General features: G+C 41.1%; 1 protein-coding gene across 2 annotated transcripts in view; it reads left to right on the forward strand.

Moving 5' to 3' along the window:
* Window positions 1-12,775, forward strand: part of LOC126406623 (adhesion G protein-coupled receptor A3) — a 240,138-nt gene that overhangs the window by 194,191 nt on the left and 33,172 nt on the right. For both annotated transcript variants that reach the window (XR_007571729.1, XM_050071035.1), the window contains exon 16: window positions 7,807-7,930. Coding sequence is in view for 1 of the 2 variants with exons in the window: in XM_050071035.1 (XP_049926992.1) it covers window positions 7,807-7,930 (124 nt within the window). In the remaining variant the exon portion in view is untranslated. The remainder of the gene's footprint in view (window positions 1-7,806; window positions 7,931-12,775) is intronic.

Here is a 12,775-nt window from a genome sequence, read left to right on the forward strand (position 1 = left end):
AGCAAAGCTAACATCAGGACGTCATCTGTTAAAAGCCTCCCGTTGTCGGATACAACATGAAACTACTCCAGTTAGCTCAATCATGTTGTAACTAAGACATCCGCTGGAAAAAATATTATTTTCACGGGCCGTTTATCGAGTTTTTACAGACACCACTAACGGCTAACAGCTAACGGTTAGCCCAGCTAATCTACGATAACCATGTTATTAATTACAAAACGTGCACACAGAAATAGTAACGTTTGTTCAGTCATTGTGTTTATAGACTTTACAAACATCAGATTAGTCTAAACGGTGATAAAGTGACGTGAAAAATGTGATATATATATATATAGCTAAACTCAACAAAGTACACAACAAGGCGATTCCCATTTACACAGTGGTCAAGAGTGCTGGACCTGAAGTGTCGCACAAAAAACCAGAAGCTGGCTGCGTTCTGTTTTGCCTCCGTGTTTCCGTGAAATATAGGGTGAATAGTACGTCCGAGTCTGTGAGCACCTGTCTGCCTCTTCACCAAGCGCACAGCGAGCAGGAGAGAGGGGGGGCTGAGCTTGGGGGTGCGAGTGTGCATGCGCCGAGGCCTCTATTGTAGCCTGGAGTTTGTTTAACAGTGACGGGGAGTCAATAATGGCGGACAATTTAGTCTCAAAGAAATCAAAGAATGCGCCAATATGGCAACACTTTGGCTTTGAGCCAGACGAAGGAGGCAACCCTTGTTTGCACTGATTGAGTAAGCTAAACCTGCAAATTTATTTGTAAGGAATAAAAGAAACAACGTGTTACTGTCACTCTGTTGTCCTATGGTCGTTTTTATTTTAAATGAGTCAATTGCGCCTAGGGCTGGGCGGTATGACCTAAAATTCATATCACAGTATAAATCGAATCCCTTCACGGTAACGGTTTCATATCACAGTATAAATCGAATCCCTTCACGGTAACGGTATATATCACGGTATAAATTTAAGTGTAAAAGTTATAATAGAAGTGTTTCTGAATGGGTTTTGTAGTCCCTTAGCAAAGCTAAATTGATAAAAAAAAACAACAACAACAAAAGCAAAGATATAATGTATTTTTTAGAGCATTTATTGTGCAGAATGCAGATCTCAAAACTCAAAATTAAAACCCAGTACTCTATGGTGCAAAATGTCCCCTGGGATCTATATCAAAAGGTAATTTCCTTCTTTTAGCAAAATCCTAAATGACTGAGTTGTGTTTTTTCCACCTGGACCTTTATGCTCTGCCATTTCTCCTCTAATCATCACGCTGTAACCTGTGACAGGCTGCTATGATACCACAACTGTCACACATTCACATATGGAGTTTTTTGTGGAGCCCCTAGCGTCACATAGGTTTACATTACCAAAGGTTTATGACAAACTCTCTTGCCGAAAACCAACTCCCATGTGCGCACGGCGAGAGAGGAGAGGGAGAGACGCTGTGCTGCTTCCAGAGGAGACACTGAATGAGTTCCCTCTGAGCGGTAAGTCACTAAAAGAGTCTGAGAAGTCCGGGGCTGTTCATAAAACATTAACTCACTCACTCACAAGTTCTCCAGCAACACATGTTGCACGTGCTACGCTAAATCAAGGACGTGAACCAGCTCCTCTTGCTCCGCTGTCTCTGTGCTCGCAGCCATTTTCACACTGAGGCAGGTGCGATGACGTCATCGACGATAGGACGGTAGAGCGCAAATCTCTACTGTGGGCCAAATTTATATCATTTCTACCGTCTACCGCATATACCGTGCAGCCCTAATTGCGCCCCTGGCGAAAATCCGGTATTACCGACTTGATGCGGTTTTTCACAAAAACCGGACTGTTGTTTTTTTTTTTTCTCATACCGACCCAACCCTAGTTCATATTTGGGAAATTTACTTTATATGTAACAGAAACCTGGTTACACATATCCCTGTATAGACAAACATAGCAGTATCCAGGTTCCTGATTGCCTGCCTGCCGCTGTGTCTTCATCTGGAAAAGATATTTACGTGCAATCGTAGCCTATTTCTATGGATGTCCTCCAGCGAGCATATGAACAGTGGTAAGGTCTTATCAAAATTTCTGAAACCAGGATGAGGTGTTTACATTGGTAAAACATAACTGGTATACTCCAAAATACGATGCTAGTGCTCATGTAAACACACTCATTCCTCACAAAGTGCTTTTCAGAGCAATAAGACATTAATTCCAGTCCAAACTAGAGAGAGAAAAAGCCCATATTTAAGATATGAAGCCAGAGCTTTTGTGGTGTCTGTCACACACAGGGGAGGGTTAGAGGGTTTTTCTTTCAACGGCGCTCACATTAACAAAATCCAACACCTACTCATCCTCCACACCTCCCTCTAGGCACTCCCCAGCACTAAAACACATCTCTGTTTAGTAACACTTTAGTTATGTAGTATCACTCCAGCTGACTGACAGTATCGGAGCCGCGAAGCCCCGGGACTGCGTGTTAAATGGGCAGAATGCGAGGGAGGCTGTTAAAGGATCGGCACAGTAGATTGTGCATGTTTGAATTTGTCATTTTCTCACTTCAGCTCACTGACACATACACACATGCATAAATATATGCATACAGCATGTGCTGTTGGTTCTCTCTCTGCCAGCAAGATAAGCCAAGATAGAATCTGATCTGTGATTATGGGTGCAATGCTGATGCATGATGTATGAGTTGCGTATAACAGAGTGGGGGCTGTCTGTAGGGCTGGTATCTTTTAAAAAATGCCATTACCAGTAGAGTTATGCCAATACCAGTAGAGTGCTTCATTTGCTTCATTCGATACCCATCATGTGAATGGAAGCATTCAGCTGCGTAAAATGCCACCAGACGCCACAGGCATATAATACATCCATACTTTCGACAGTTTGGTCGACATACTGAACTACCAACTCCATCAAATGCACCACACCACAGACTTTATGGGTTTGAGCTGCTGCTGTAGTTGGTCAAACACACATTGCACACCTGTGATAATTGGCTGCAAGCAAAACCACATCTTTTTTTCTAGATCTGGGTACAAAAAGGATCAAATGAAGGTGTCATTTGAAAGAAGTTTCAGCACTACTTGGTACCAGGTTATTGGTCAATACCTTAAAGGTACTGAGTCACGATATCCTGCCCTAGTATCATGTCTTTGAACCCAAAGTGCTTTGGCGCAATATGTGTCAAAAGGACAAACATCTGTAAATCTACTGAGAATTCATAGGATGCGTCTTATCACTTCAGACCATCATGCCTTTTCTCTTCTTTAAAAACTTGATGATTGTTGCCTGCACATTCTGGTTACAGGGACAGTTGGCAGCAGATACAGCATGACTTTCCATGGTGCAGATCTACCAGAATGCAAAGACATGTTGCATAGGCAGAAAAAAACCTCTCACTGCTAACTGCCTGACTCCATGGCAACATTACTCTTTCTGTTTAACCAAAGCCTGATGGGAATCTTGATGGAAGAATTACTTGTAATCAATCCCATAAAGAGAGATACAATAGGGATGAAAAAATGTTTTATATTATGGATACATTTTGTGACAGTATTAAGGTACTGAGTGTCATAAGCCTGTAATCAAAGGGAGTAAAATCAGTGCGTTGTTGCTGATTATGCTTAGAGAATAGTAGAGGACATAAGAACCCTAAAATAAAAGACATATGCTCATATAAAGCTGGGGCCTATACTTCAATTATATTATTTCAGCTTCTGGTGGAATCGTAATGACAATATGATCATATTGTTTTATGTTTTTCCATCCAGATTAATGATATACAAGCTACAGCATGAGATACTTAAAGCTGCTCTGTTATGTTTATGTTAAAGGTTCTGTATTCATGTAGCAGCAAATCACTACTTGCTATGTAAAGATTTAGTTGAGTAATGTCTGTGTGTGTGTGTGTGTTGTAGTCTGCACTTCGATGTGGTAGTCCAGTCCAGCCGTGCATGCAGGTTAGTGCAGGTGTGTCTCCCACTGGCTGGCTCATCGCTGCTGTTTTGCACTGCCCCATGTGGCAGTTCCCGCTAATATTGGGACGGGATTGTTGCAAAGGCGTACTGGTCACCCTTCAGTTTGCCCCTGGTGAAGACCGTTAGCTCTGTCAGCATCGTTACCATTCTTTAGCACTGTTTATGGAGTAAGCACTGTTAGCTGCTAGCTGCCAGCTTAGCCATTTCCACATTGAAAACTGTGTCCAGACAACTCATATGCTTTTAATTTTGCATAGAGCCCCTTTAACAATGAGCTGACTATGTGTAGTCTAACTCTGCAGCTCTGTAGTGTCTTTCAGCTCACTGATTTAGGTTTACAGCCTTTACTGTTTTGGTTGAGTCTCACAGCTCTTATGCAGCACAGTTTCCTGCCACAGCAGGCAGCTGTTTCTATCTGTGAATAAGCTCTGATAGACCCCTGCACACCACCTGTTCAGCACCAAGCGACAGACAGGCAACGTTTGCAGCTTGCTAGTGAACACAGTGGAGCATGCAGCAGCTAAAGAGCTAAATATTTCCCTCAGGAGTTGGTGGAGACCTAACTAGAGCCAAAAAATATTGTGCTTACATTCATCAAGTATGCAATAACGTGAGTCCAAAAGAATGCTAATTCCCCACGAGTAAGGTGACCAGTAGGTCATTGTTGTATTAACAGCTTGTTGCTATCCCTAGCTTGTTGTGATGTAATATGGCCAAACACAGTTCATTGCACTGAACATAAATTATATCTTTATATCTTTTTATATGCGACTTGCCATATTGTTAGACATATATTAGTATCAGAACTATTGTTTATATCCTGTTATTGATTTCAGCCATATAGCCCAGGCCTTTTGCTGCCAGATTGCTCCCGTTTCTCCATCATAATTAGCATGAAAACACTTCCATTGCTCCGTTTAACAGTGTTGCTACCTATGGTTTATGGGACTTATCAGCATGTTTGGAACCTGTCCTCCACCAATGAAACGGCTTGGCTGAAACTACCCATTGTATAATGTGCCATATTATACTCTGCATAGCTTTATTGTCCCTTACAGTTGGCTCAGCAGTGGGTGCAGGGTGAGAGAGCAGATGCAGAGAGAGTACAGTTTTATCTCCCCCCCCCTACCCTCTGGGAGATGGGGATGTGGAGGGTTGCCAGGTTAATGTACTTGACCCAATGAAAGCCCAGAGCAGAGCCTATGAAAACCCCCTTCCAGGGAGGCCAGGAGCCGGCCTGATTTATGGCCTCTTTGCTGGATGGAGTTCAGTACTTGGACCGCGGCATAGGCATCGACAACAGCAGCTTTAACTCTCCCTCCTCTTACACAGAGCAGTGAAGCCCGGCCCCAGACACGCCTCATAGCTCACTGCTGAGCCACTGCTTCATCTACAGTTGACTCACGTGCAGCCGGGGCTCCGCTCCTCCATTTTGGGGAGTGGAGATTTCCAGAACAAGGTTATATAATTTCAAATGGTGACAGTGACTGTATGCGTGGAGGGAGGGAGCTGACACAGGAAAGTAATTAAAAGAATGGATGGTCTGTTAATTCACACAGTACGACAAATATGTTAGTATTGTCTGTCATATTTAGTCTATTTTCCAACAGCTGGATGGAATATAGTTATGTGGGTTAAGTGCCCTGCCCAAGACTGTGTGACCCCCCGGCTGATGCCATATTTCACAAAGTGCATATGAGTGCATAGTTTTACATTGTGGAAACCTCAATTGGCCCAGCCAACTGGAAGCAATCTCTTTTTATTTCATCATCAAACCAGCAGAGTGATTTCTGTTTATGTGCATATACAACATGTATTGTACAGTAGGCTACAGTATGTGTGTAAACTGTGAGTAGCCTCTGCCTGAGGTTCATCAGCCTAAAATAAAGATTATACAGTTTGTTTAAAGTGTTAGCATTTTGCCAGCTGAAGTTTTAAATTCAAAAATTACTTTTAAATTATTCGTAACCTTTTTTATGCCATATTTTCTTTTACTGCAGACACGTAGGGTTTGACCTTTTGAAAAGTGTAGATCTTAATACTGATTCTTTGCATTTTTTTCTTTGAGCTTTCGTTTCATTGTCTGATTTACAAAAAAACACTCCCGTAAACACTGCTCCTCTGAAGTTCAATCAAAATGAACTTAAAAGCAGTACGCCTCTGTCACCGAATGGCATAGATCTTCTTCGAATGTTTGTGTTGTTTTAGCTTTTTCATAAAGGAAATCTTATGAGGAAACCATTTGTGTTTTGTACAGTAGCTCCCAAAGTAAAAGACAGCAATATGATATCTAGATATACTTCTTTCTAGCAGATAATCAGATAGTATAACTGCAAAAATAGTGAGGTCATAGTAGGTCACATTTTGACTTTGCCTTTGACTCTTACTTATTCATGGAGTCTAGATTTTTAATTTTCCAATTTGACCAAAATGTTATCATTTATTTGAATTTAATTAAGTCTTTGATGGAGGCCAAATTTTGAAAATCTGTTTAAGAGTCTAAAATGTATAGTTTGTATGAGTTCATATTGCATGATTGATGTTGTGTGCATGGTTGATGACATTACCCAGTTATATATTAGTTAATGGTAAAAAAAAATGCATTTTGTCAGTCATGAAACCTCATGTTGTTCTTAATAAACAAAATAGCACTCGCTAAGTATAGTAATATGATAGTACAATATTGTACTATTTGATTTACTAACAACCATAAAAAGGAAATGGTATATCACAGTAAAAAACAGGTCTTCTAAATGATCTGCCTTAAAGGGACAGTTCACTCCAAAATCAAAAATACATATTTTTCCTCTTACCTGTAGTGCTAATTATCAATCTAGATTTTTTTGGTGAGTTGTTGAGTGTTGGATTTATCAGTAGTAGCGGTGTTGGCTTTCTCTCAGATATAATGGAACTAGATGGCGCGCAGCCTGTGGTACCTGAAAATAGCAATAGCAATGTCTGTTTCCAGAAATCAGTTAGAAGTGTGCATCTGCTCATTGACTAGAGGCTCGTGCTCAGCCCAAGATCTAAACATTAATGGCTTCCTTCTCAGCTGAGCTGTAATGTTAGCTAGCTCAGTGGTGCTAGGTGAGCTAGCAGTAGATGCACGCTTCCGTCTTTGTGGTGATACAGTTGGTTGGTGTCGTTTGGTAGAAAGAAAATGAATCCTACATGAAACTGCTCATTACAAGGTCTGTGGATTATCTTGAGTAATGATATCTGCAAAGAGACATTGCTGTTGAGTTTTTCAAATGTGTTTTTTTGGCTTTGATCACCACACGCCAAATGTCATCTGTTTCCATTGTATTGGAGAGAAGGCAGACATATCTATGGCCGATACCTCCAACACCCGATAACTCACCCCAAAACAATAAAATGTGTATTTTTAATTCCAGGGTGAGCTGTCTCTATAACTTCAAAAAAAGAAGTATTTTTTTCGTTGGATGAATTATGTTGACTAAACTTCAAAGTATTTAATGTGAATAGTTACTTTGCAAAGTTGAGCCAAGGTTGAAATGTTTTCAATATACTTGAAAACATTCCATTATTCAGCACATGTATTGGCAGCGGAGTATGTAATGGCTTGTTTGCCGTATTCAAAGTCTATGAGCTGCATTCCCTGGGCTCCCCTGTGGTTGTTAATCTATATGGCAGTAGCAAGATAAAAGAAAAGGGCAATTTATGCAGACCTTGTAAAAGACTGTCTTAAATCATACTTGAAGTGACTGATGGGCAATATACCTTGAAAACTGAATCTCAATGAGATTTTACTTTATTATAACACACAAAACACTGTGGGGTATGGTATTTACCTGCTAATTATTTTGATTCTTGGTCTCTTTTGGCAGCGCAATCCGCATCAGTCGGAAGGGATGGCATATGCTTCTCAACTTCTGTTTCCACACGGCTCTGACCTTTGCTGTGTTTGCCGGCGGCATCAATCGAATCAAATACCCCATCATCTGTCAAGCAGTAAGTGCATTCCCTTTTCATTCGTCCCACTCTCAAAGCTTTCCAGAAAATTGATTATGAATGTCTATTCAGATGTTGGCAACCAGAACCAGTGAGTGCAGTATGTGGACATATAGTAACCCAGTTTTATGTGTCTTTTATGCTTCAGCTGCATGCATGGTCTACTCTCTCTTTCAGCAAAGTGTTGACACAATGAGCACTGATGATTCAGGCTTTCATGTCATGAATGCATTCGCTCTCTGTGTCCCTATTGTCTGTGTCCACTTTAGTTGCCTGAGGTTAGTGGTGGGCGTCGTAACCCAAATGTTATTTCATTTTTGTGGACATTTTGCAAAGTGCTGGGTATCGAACTTTCTCTGGTCATTAAAATTCCATACAGAAGTTTAACTTCGCAGACACCATGTCACTGTTCATTAAATTACAGTATCACAGTTATTATGACATTTTTACTGTAATGCACAGTTTGGGATGAACCAAAAACAAAAGGCTTGGTCACACTCATGCACAGGTTTTGTCTGTTGGTGATCAACACTGGGTCAGTGGTGTTCAGATACCCTGCAAAGACTGTTACACCCAAAGCTTGCAGATGATTTTACTTCTTAGTGTTAGGTTTTGTCCACAATATTGGATGACTGCCTTTTTTAGCCATTTTAGCACCACAGCTTTATGGATGCCAGTCTGTCAATCAGTTTTGGTTTGAAATATCTCAACAACTATTGGATGGATTGCTGTGATATTCATGGTCTCTAAAGGATTAGCCCCAATGACTTTACCTGTAGGGCCACCACCATGTCACAGTTTTCACTTTTCCTAATAGCTCAACATTAGCTAGAAGGATTTGGTTCAGATATTCCTGGTTCCCAGAGGATGTATCCTACTGACTTTTATTTAGCTCTAATGATCATGTCAGAAATTACATCTTGGCAATATTGTGTTTTATGACTTTGTGGCAAATTAGCAAATGTTAGAATGCTAGCATGCTAAACTAAGATGATGAAGATGATAAACATTCTACTTTCTAAACATCAGCATGTTAGCATTGTCATTGTTAGCATCCTCTTACATAGGCCAAAGTACAGACACAGACAGCTGTCACCGTGGCTGTTGCATGTTCAATCTGTTGTCTTTGTTTCGGTTGCAGATTAGTCTTATCTCGATCCACTCACCAGAATAAGTAGATCGATAGATCGACAGATAGATAGATTATTTGTCTTCAATGGGGAAATTTGACTTGCGTCCCACAGTCATCAGGAGCACCAACACAACACAATACATTACAAATAAAAAGCAACACATATCATCAAGCAACACAGGAACATATATCATCAAGCATCATGCCAGCATCATGAACACAGTAGGGTTGTTTAGGTGAGTCCTATTAAAGTCTGATTTAATGAATAAACAGAAATTACATTTACACGCAGAGCTGAGGTGCTTGTTCAGGAGCGCAATACTAGTGGGGACAAATGACCTCTGCACTCGGGCTTGTAGCCTAGGTACAGTAAACCGTCGTCCCAATCTCATAAGGTCATATTGATTGAATAGCGAATAACTTACGTCTTCAGCGATAGCCTTCCCTTTTTTCAGGACCCGGACCTCGTACAGTGATGTCATGTTGTTAAGTTGCACCCCAGCTATCTTGCTGGAGATGTTAATGACCTTATGGAGTTTGGTTTTGTTACTCACAGATAGTGCACCATACCAAGCAACAAAAAAAAAAAGTTAGTGCACTCTCTACAAAGGCTAGATAAAAGAGAAGCATTAAACTTCTGTCCACCCCATACTGCCTCAGCCTGTGCATAAAATGCAGTCTCTGCTGACCCTTCTTATAAATATCATTTGTGTTGGTATTCCATTTCAGCTTAGAATCAATTGTCATGCCCAAATATTAGTATTCCTCGACCCTTTCAACCTCATCTCCATCAGTAAGTATATGTTGGTGTGTGCGAGCGTTGGTCCTAAAATCAATTATCATTTCCTTGGTTTTCTTAACATTCAACTGTCGGTAATTATTCTCGCACCAACCAACAAACTCATTTACTCTCTTCCGATAGTTTGTCTCATCATCATGAATAAGACCAACGATGGCCGTGTCACCAGCAAATTTCACGATACAGGTGTCATCAGAGTCACTCCTGCAGTCGCTTGTATACAGAGTGAACAGAACCGGTGAGAAGTATTGGCATTGTACATTTCTGTCAACCACAGATACGTTACATTTGTATGTTAATTTATAGCAAATACTTTGAAACTTTACATTTCAGAAATGCTGTGTTTAAGTGTGGTTAGGTTTAGGCACAGAAACCACTTGGTTATGGTTAGTAAAAGATCATGGTTTGGCTTGAATACCAGCTTTTAGTGGCACACTCCTGGCTGAATATACAGCAATGTTTCTGTAATTACCAACTTTTCATGACACTATCTTGGAGTGGATGTACTGATGTCTCAGGGAAAAAAATGAAGAACAGGAAAACAAACACCCACATTTGGTGGCCAAGAAGCCACTGAAAACGCTGGGACAACTCACTAAGAAATAACCAGTTTCAGTGTTTGTTTGTCTCAAACAGTGATCTGTAGCTTGGCAGGCGTCTCGCCTGGGTTTCACGCCATTCACCATCCTCTTCATCTCCCAATCACAAAATCAGCTCAAACATAACATAACTTTGGAAACGTTGATATGATACGTATGAAACATGCAAATGCGATGTATCCAAGGTTTGAAGAAATGTACAATACCCCATGTTCTCCTGGTGACTGGGCTGATTACCTTCACTTCCATCAAGCTTCATCTCTCTGATACATAAAGGCATCTATGTGGGTGTAACTTGTAAAGGAGTTCCCTCTACATGTTTTCAGACTTTCCGACATAAGAAAAGCTCAGTTTTCAGCCTGGAAAATATAAATAGACAAAGGGGGGAAAATGGTTGCCTGAGGTCTCTCTGGATCATCACACATGCAATACCATCTACTGCTGCCTAAGATGATGGATAAAGGGAAGCCGGCCCCATCTTGTGATTTAGCGGCGTGTCCCTGCAGTTGGACTTTCTGACCCTTTGCAATCAGTGTGTGTGGCCACATGGGTGGTGGCTCCATCTCTGCAGCACACAGTTATGAATGAGTGAGTGAGGCTTGTGGAGGGACGTGGAGATTTGGGATGTCAGGATAGATTTGGAAACGGGTCAGAGGAAAGCTTTCTTGCCTTCTGGCACCTCGCTATTTTTAGGTTGTTATACATCAAGAATGGAGGCGTAACAAGGGTGGAGACTGTAAAGTATAGTAAAAACATAATGTATATGACATTGGAAAGGAACAGAGAAAAGAGATTGTTGTTGTAAGAGCTAGAGTATTAATTTGAGTGTACTGTTGATGGAAATAGCTAAACCATTTTGAAGTGACGGATAAGACATGACGTATGTTTGGAGGAGTTGAAATCTGTGTCGTGATAAATGTCAAAAAGAGAAAAAGTGAAAATAAAAAGGTAATATGTTTCTTTTTTTACTTTTTCACATGGTTAGAAAGCCATATAGTCCTAGTGGATTTCCTCTCCACTTGATTGATAGCTGGACCTGCTCAGGTTGCGAGCATGAAACATCAGCTGGAGCAGAGCATCTTCCACTGTCAGCTCACCTGAGCAGGGCTGCATTTACTGTACGTAGCTGCAAAGAGATTGATGCACACTCCTTTTCTACTTTTCACTCACAGTTTCAACTGCCTTCACTCACTCTCTGTTCTCTATCAGCGGGCCTTGTTCGGTCTGGGACTCAGCTGCTTCTCCTGCTGTTATAACCGCTTTAGGTGGCCCTCTTATTCCGTAGTGTAAAGACTCCACCTCTACATGCTGAAATGCAGAGCGTCATATTTCATGCCTGAGCTGCCTAGCACGAGGCATGACAGGGAAGTCTGTAAGAAGTCAACATTCGTGTCACGGCCATCAATTCTTTTGCAAAAGGCAGCTTCCCTTGCACACCTGCTCCCTGCCATTTAACATCCCATTAATAACTTAACCATATATAGTAACTATTTGACTCTTAAGTCTCCTGACACTCATTTGGAGGATGTGGTTCATACTCTAAATACTCCCTACTGTGAAATCAGAAGACAGCAACACCAAAATGCAGTTTAACAGTGTGTTGATGCTGTAAATTATCAGCATTTGTAATGAAGCATCACTTTGTTGAGGGTTAATGAATTGAGCTTGAGCATGACCAATAAATTGTCAGTCCTGTATTAACTGATATTGTTTAATCTGCTCTGGCTTGTACGTCAGCCTGTAAGAAACATAAAGTTTAAGCCGATACAGTACTGTAGGAATATGTCGAGGTGTAGAGGACTCTTAAAGGGAAATTTCGGTTTATTTCAACCCGTCTCCTATCATCCTAAATTTGTTTCAAGTCACTAGTGACATAGAAATAATAGTTAGCATGTTAGCCGTTAGCCTAGATACAGCCGTAGCGTCAGACCTGTTAAAACGTAATTGAACGGGCGTCCTTTCAAGTGCAAAGTTAGTCCACTAAACAAGCTTTTTCTCCACAAAGACCGCCTCATATCGTTAGGATAAATGTCAGAGAACATATAGAAAACGACATGTAAACGTGTTGTCTTACCTTACCGGTGTGGTGCCATGTTTGTTGTACCATTTAGCTAAGGCTGCAACCGGTCCCATTCCTTGCAACAGAGGTATTCCTCTTCTGTGGGCATTGGGGTACAGCATTCACAGGTAACGTTACACCACCGATCTCCAGAGCTAAAGCCTTCCAGCAGCCATTCCTCCTCTCTCGTCCTCTAACGTTACCTGTTGTGCCTCTCTCTCTCTCCTCCTTCGTTCTTCAGTTTCACGAAGCTCTT

This window comes from Epinephelus moara, chromosome 19 (assembly GCF_006386435.1).
Source record: "Epinephelus moara isolate mb chromosome 19, YSFRI_EMoa_1.0, whole genome shotgun sequence".
Lineage (NCBI taxonomy): Eukaryota > Metazoa > Chordata > Actinopteri > Perciformes > Serranidae > Epinephelus > Epinephelus moara.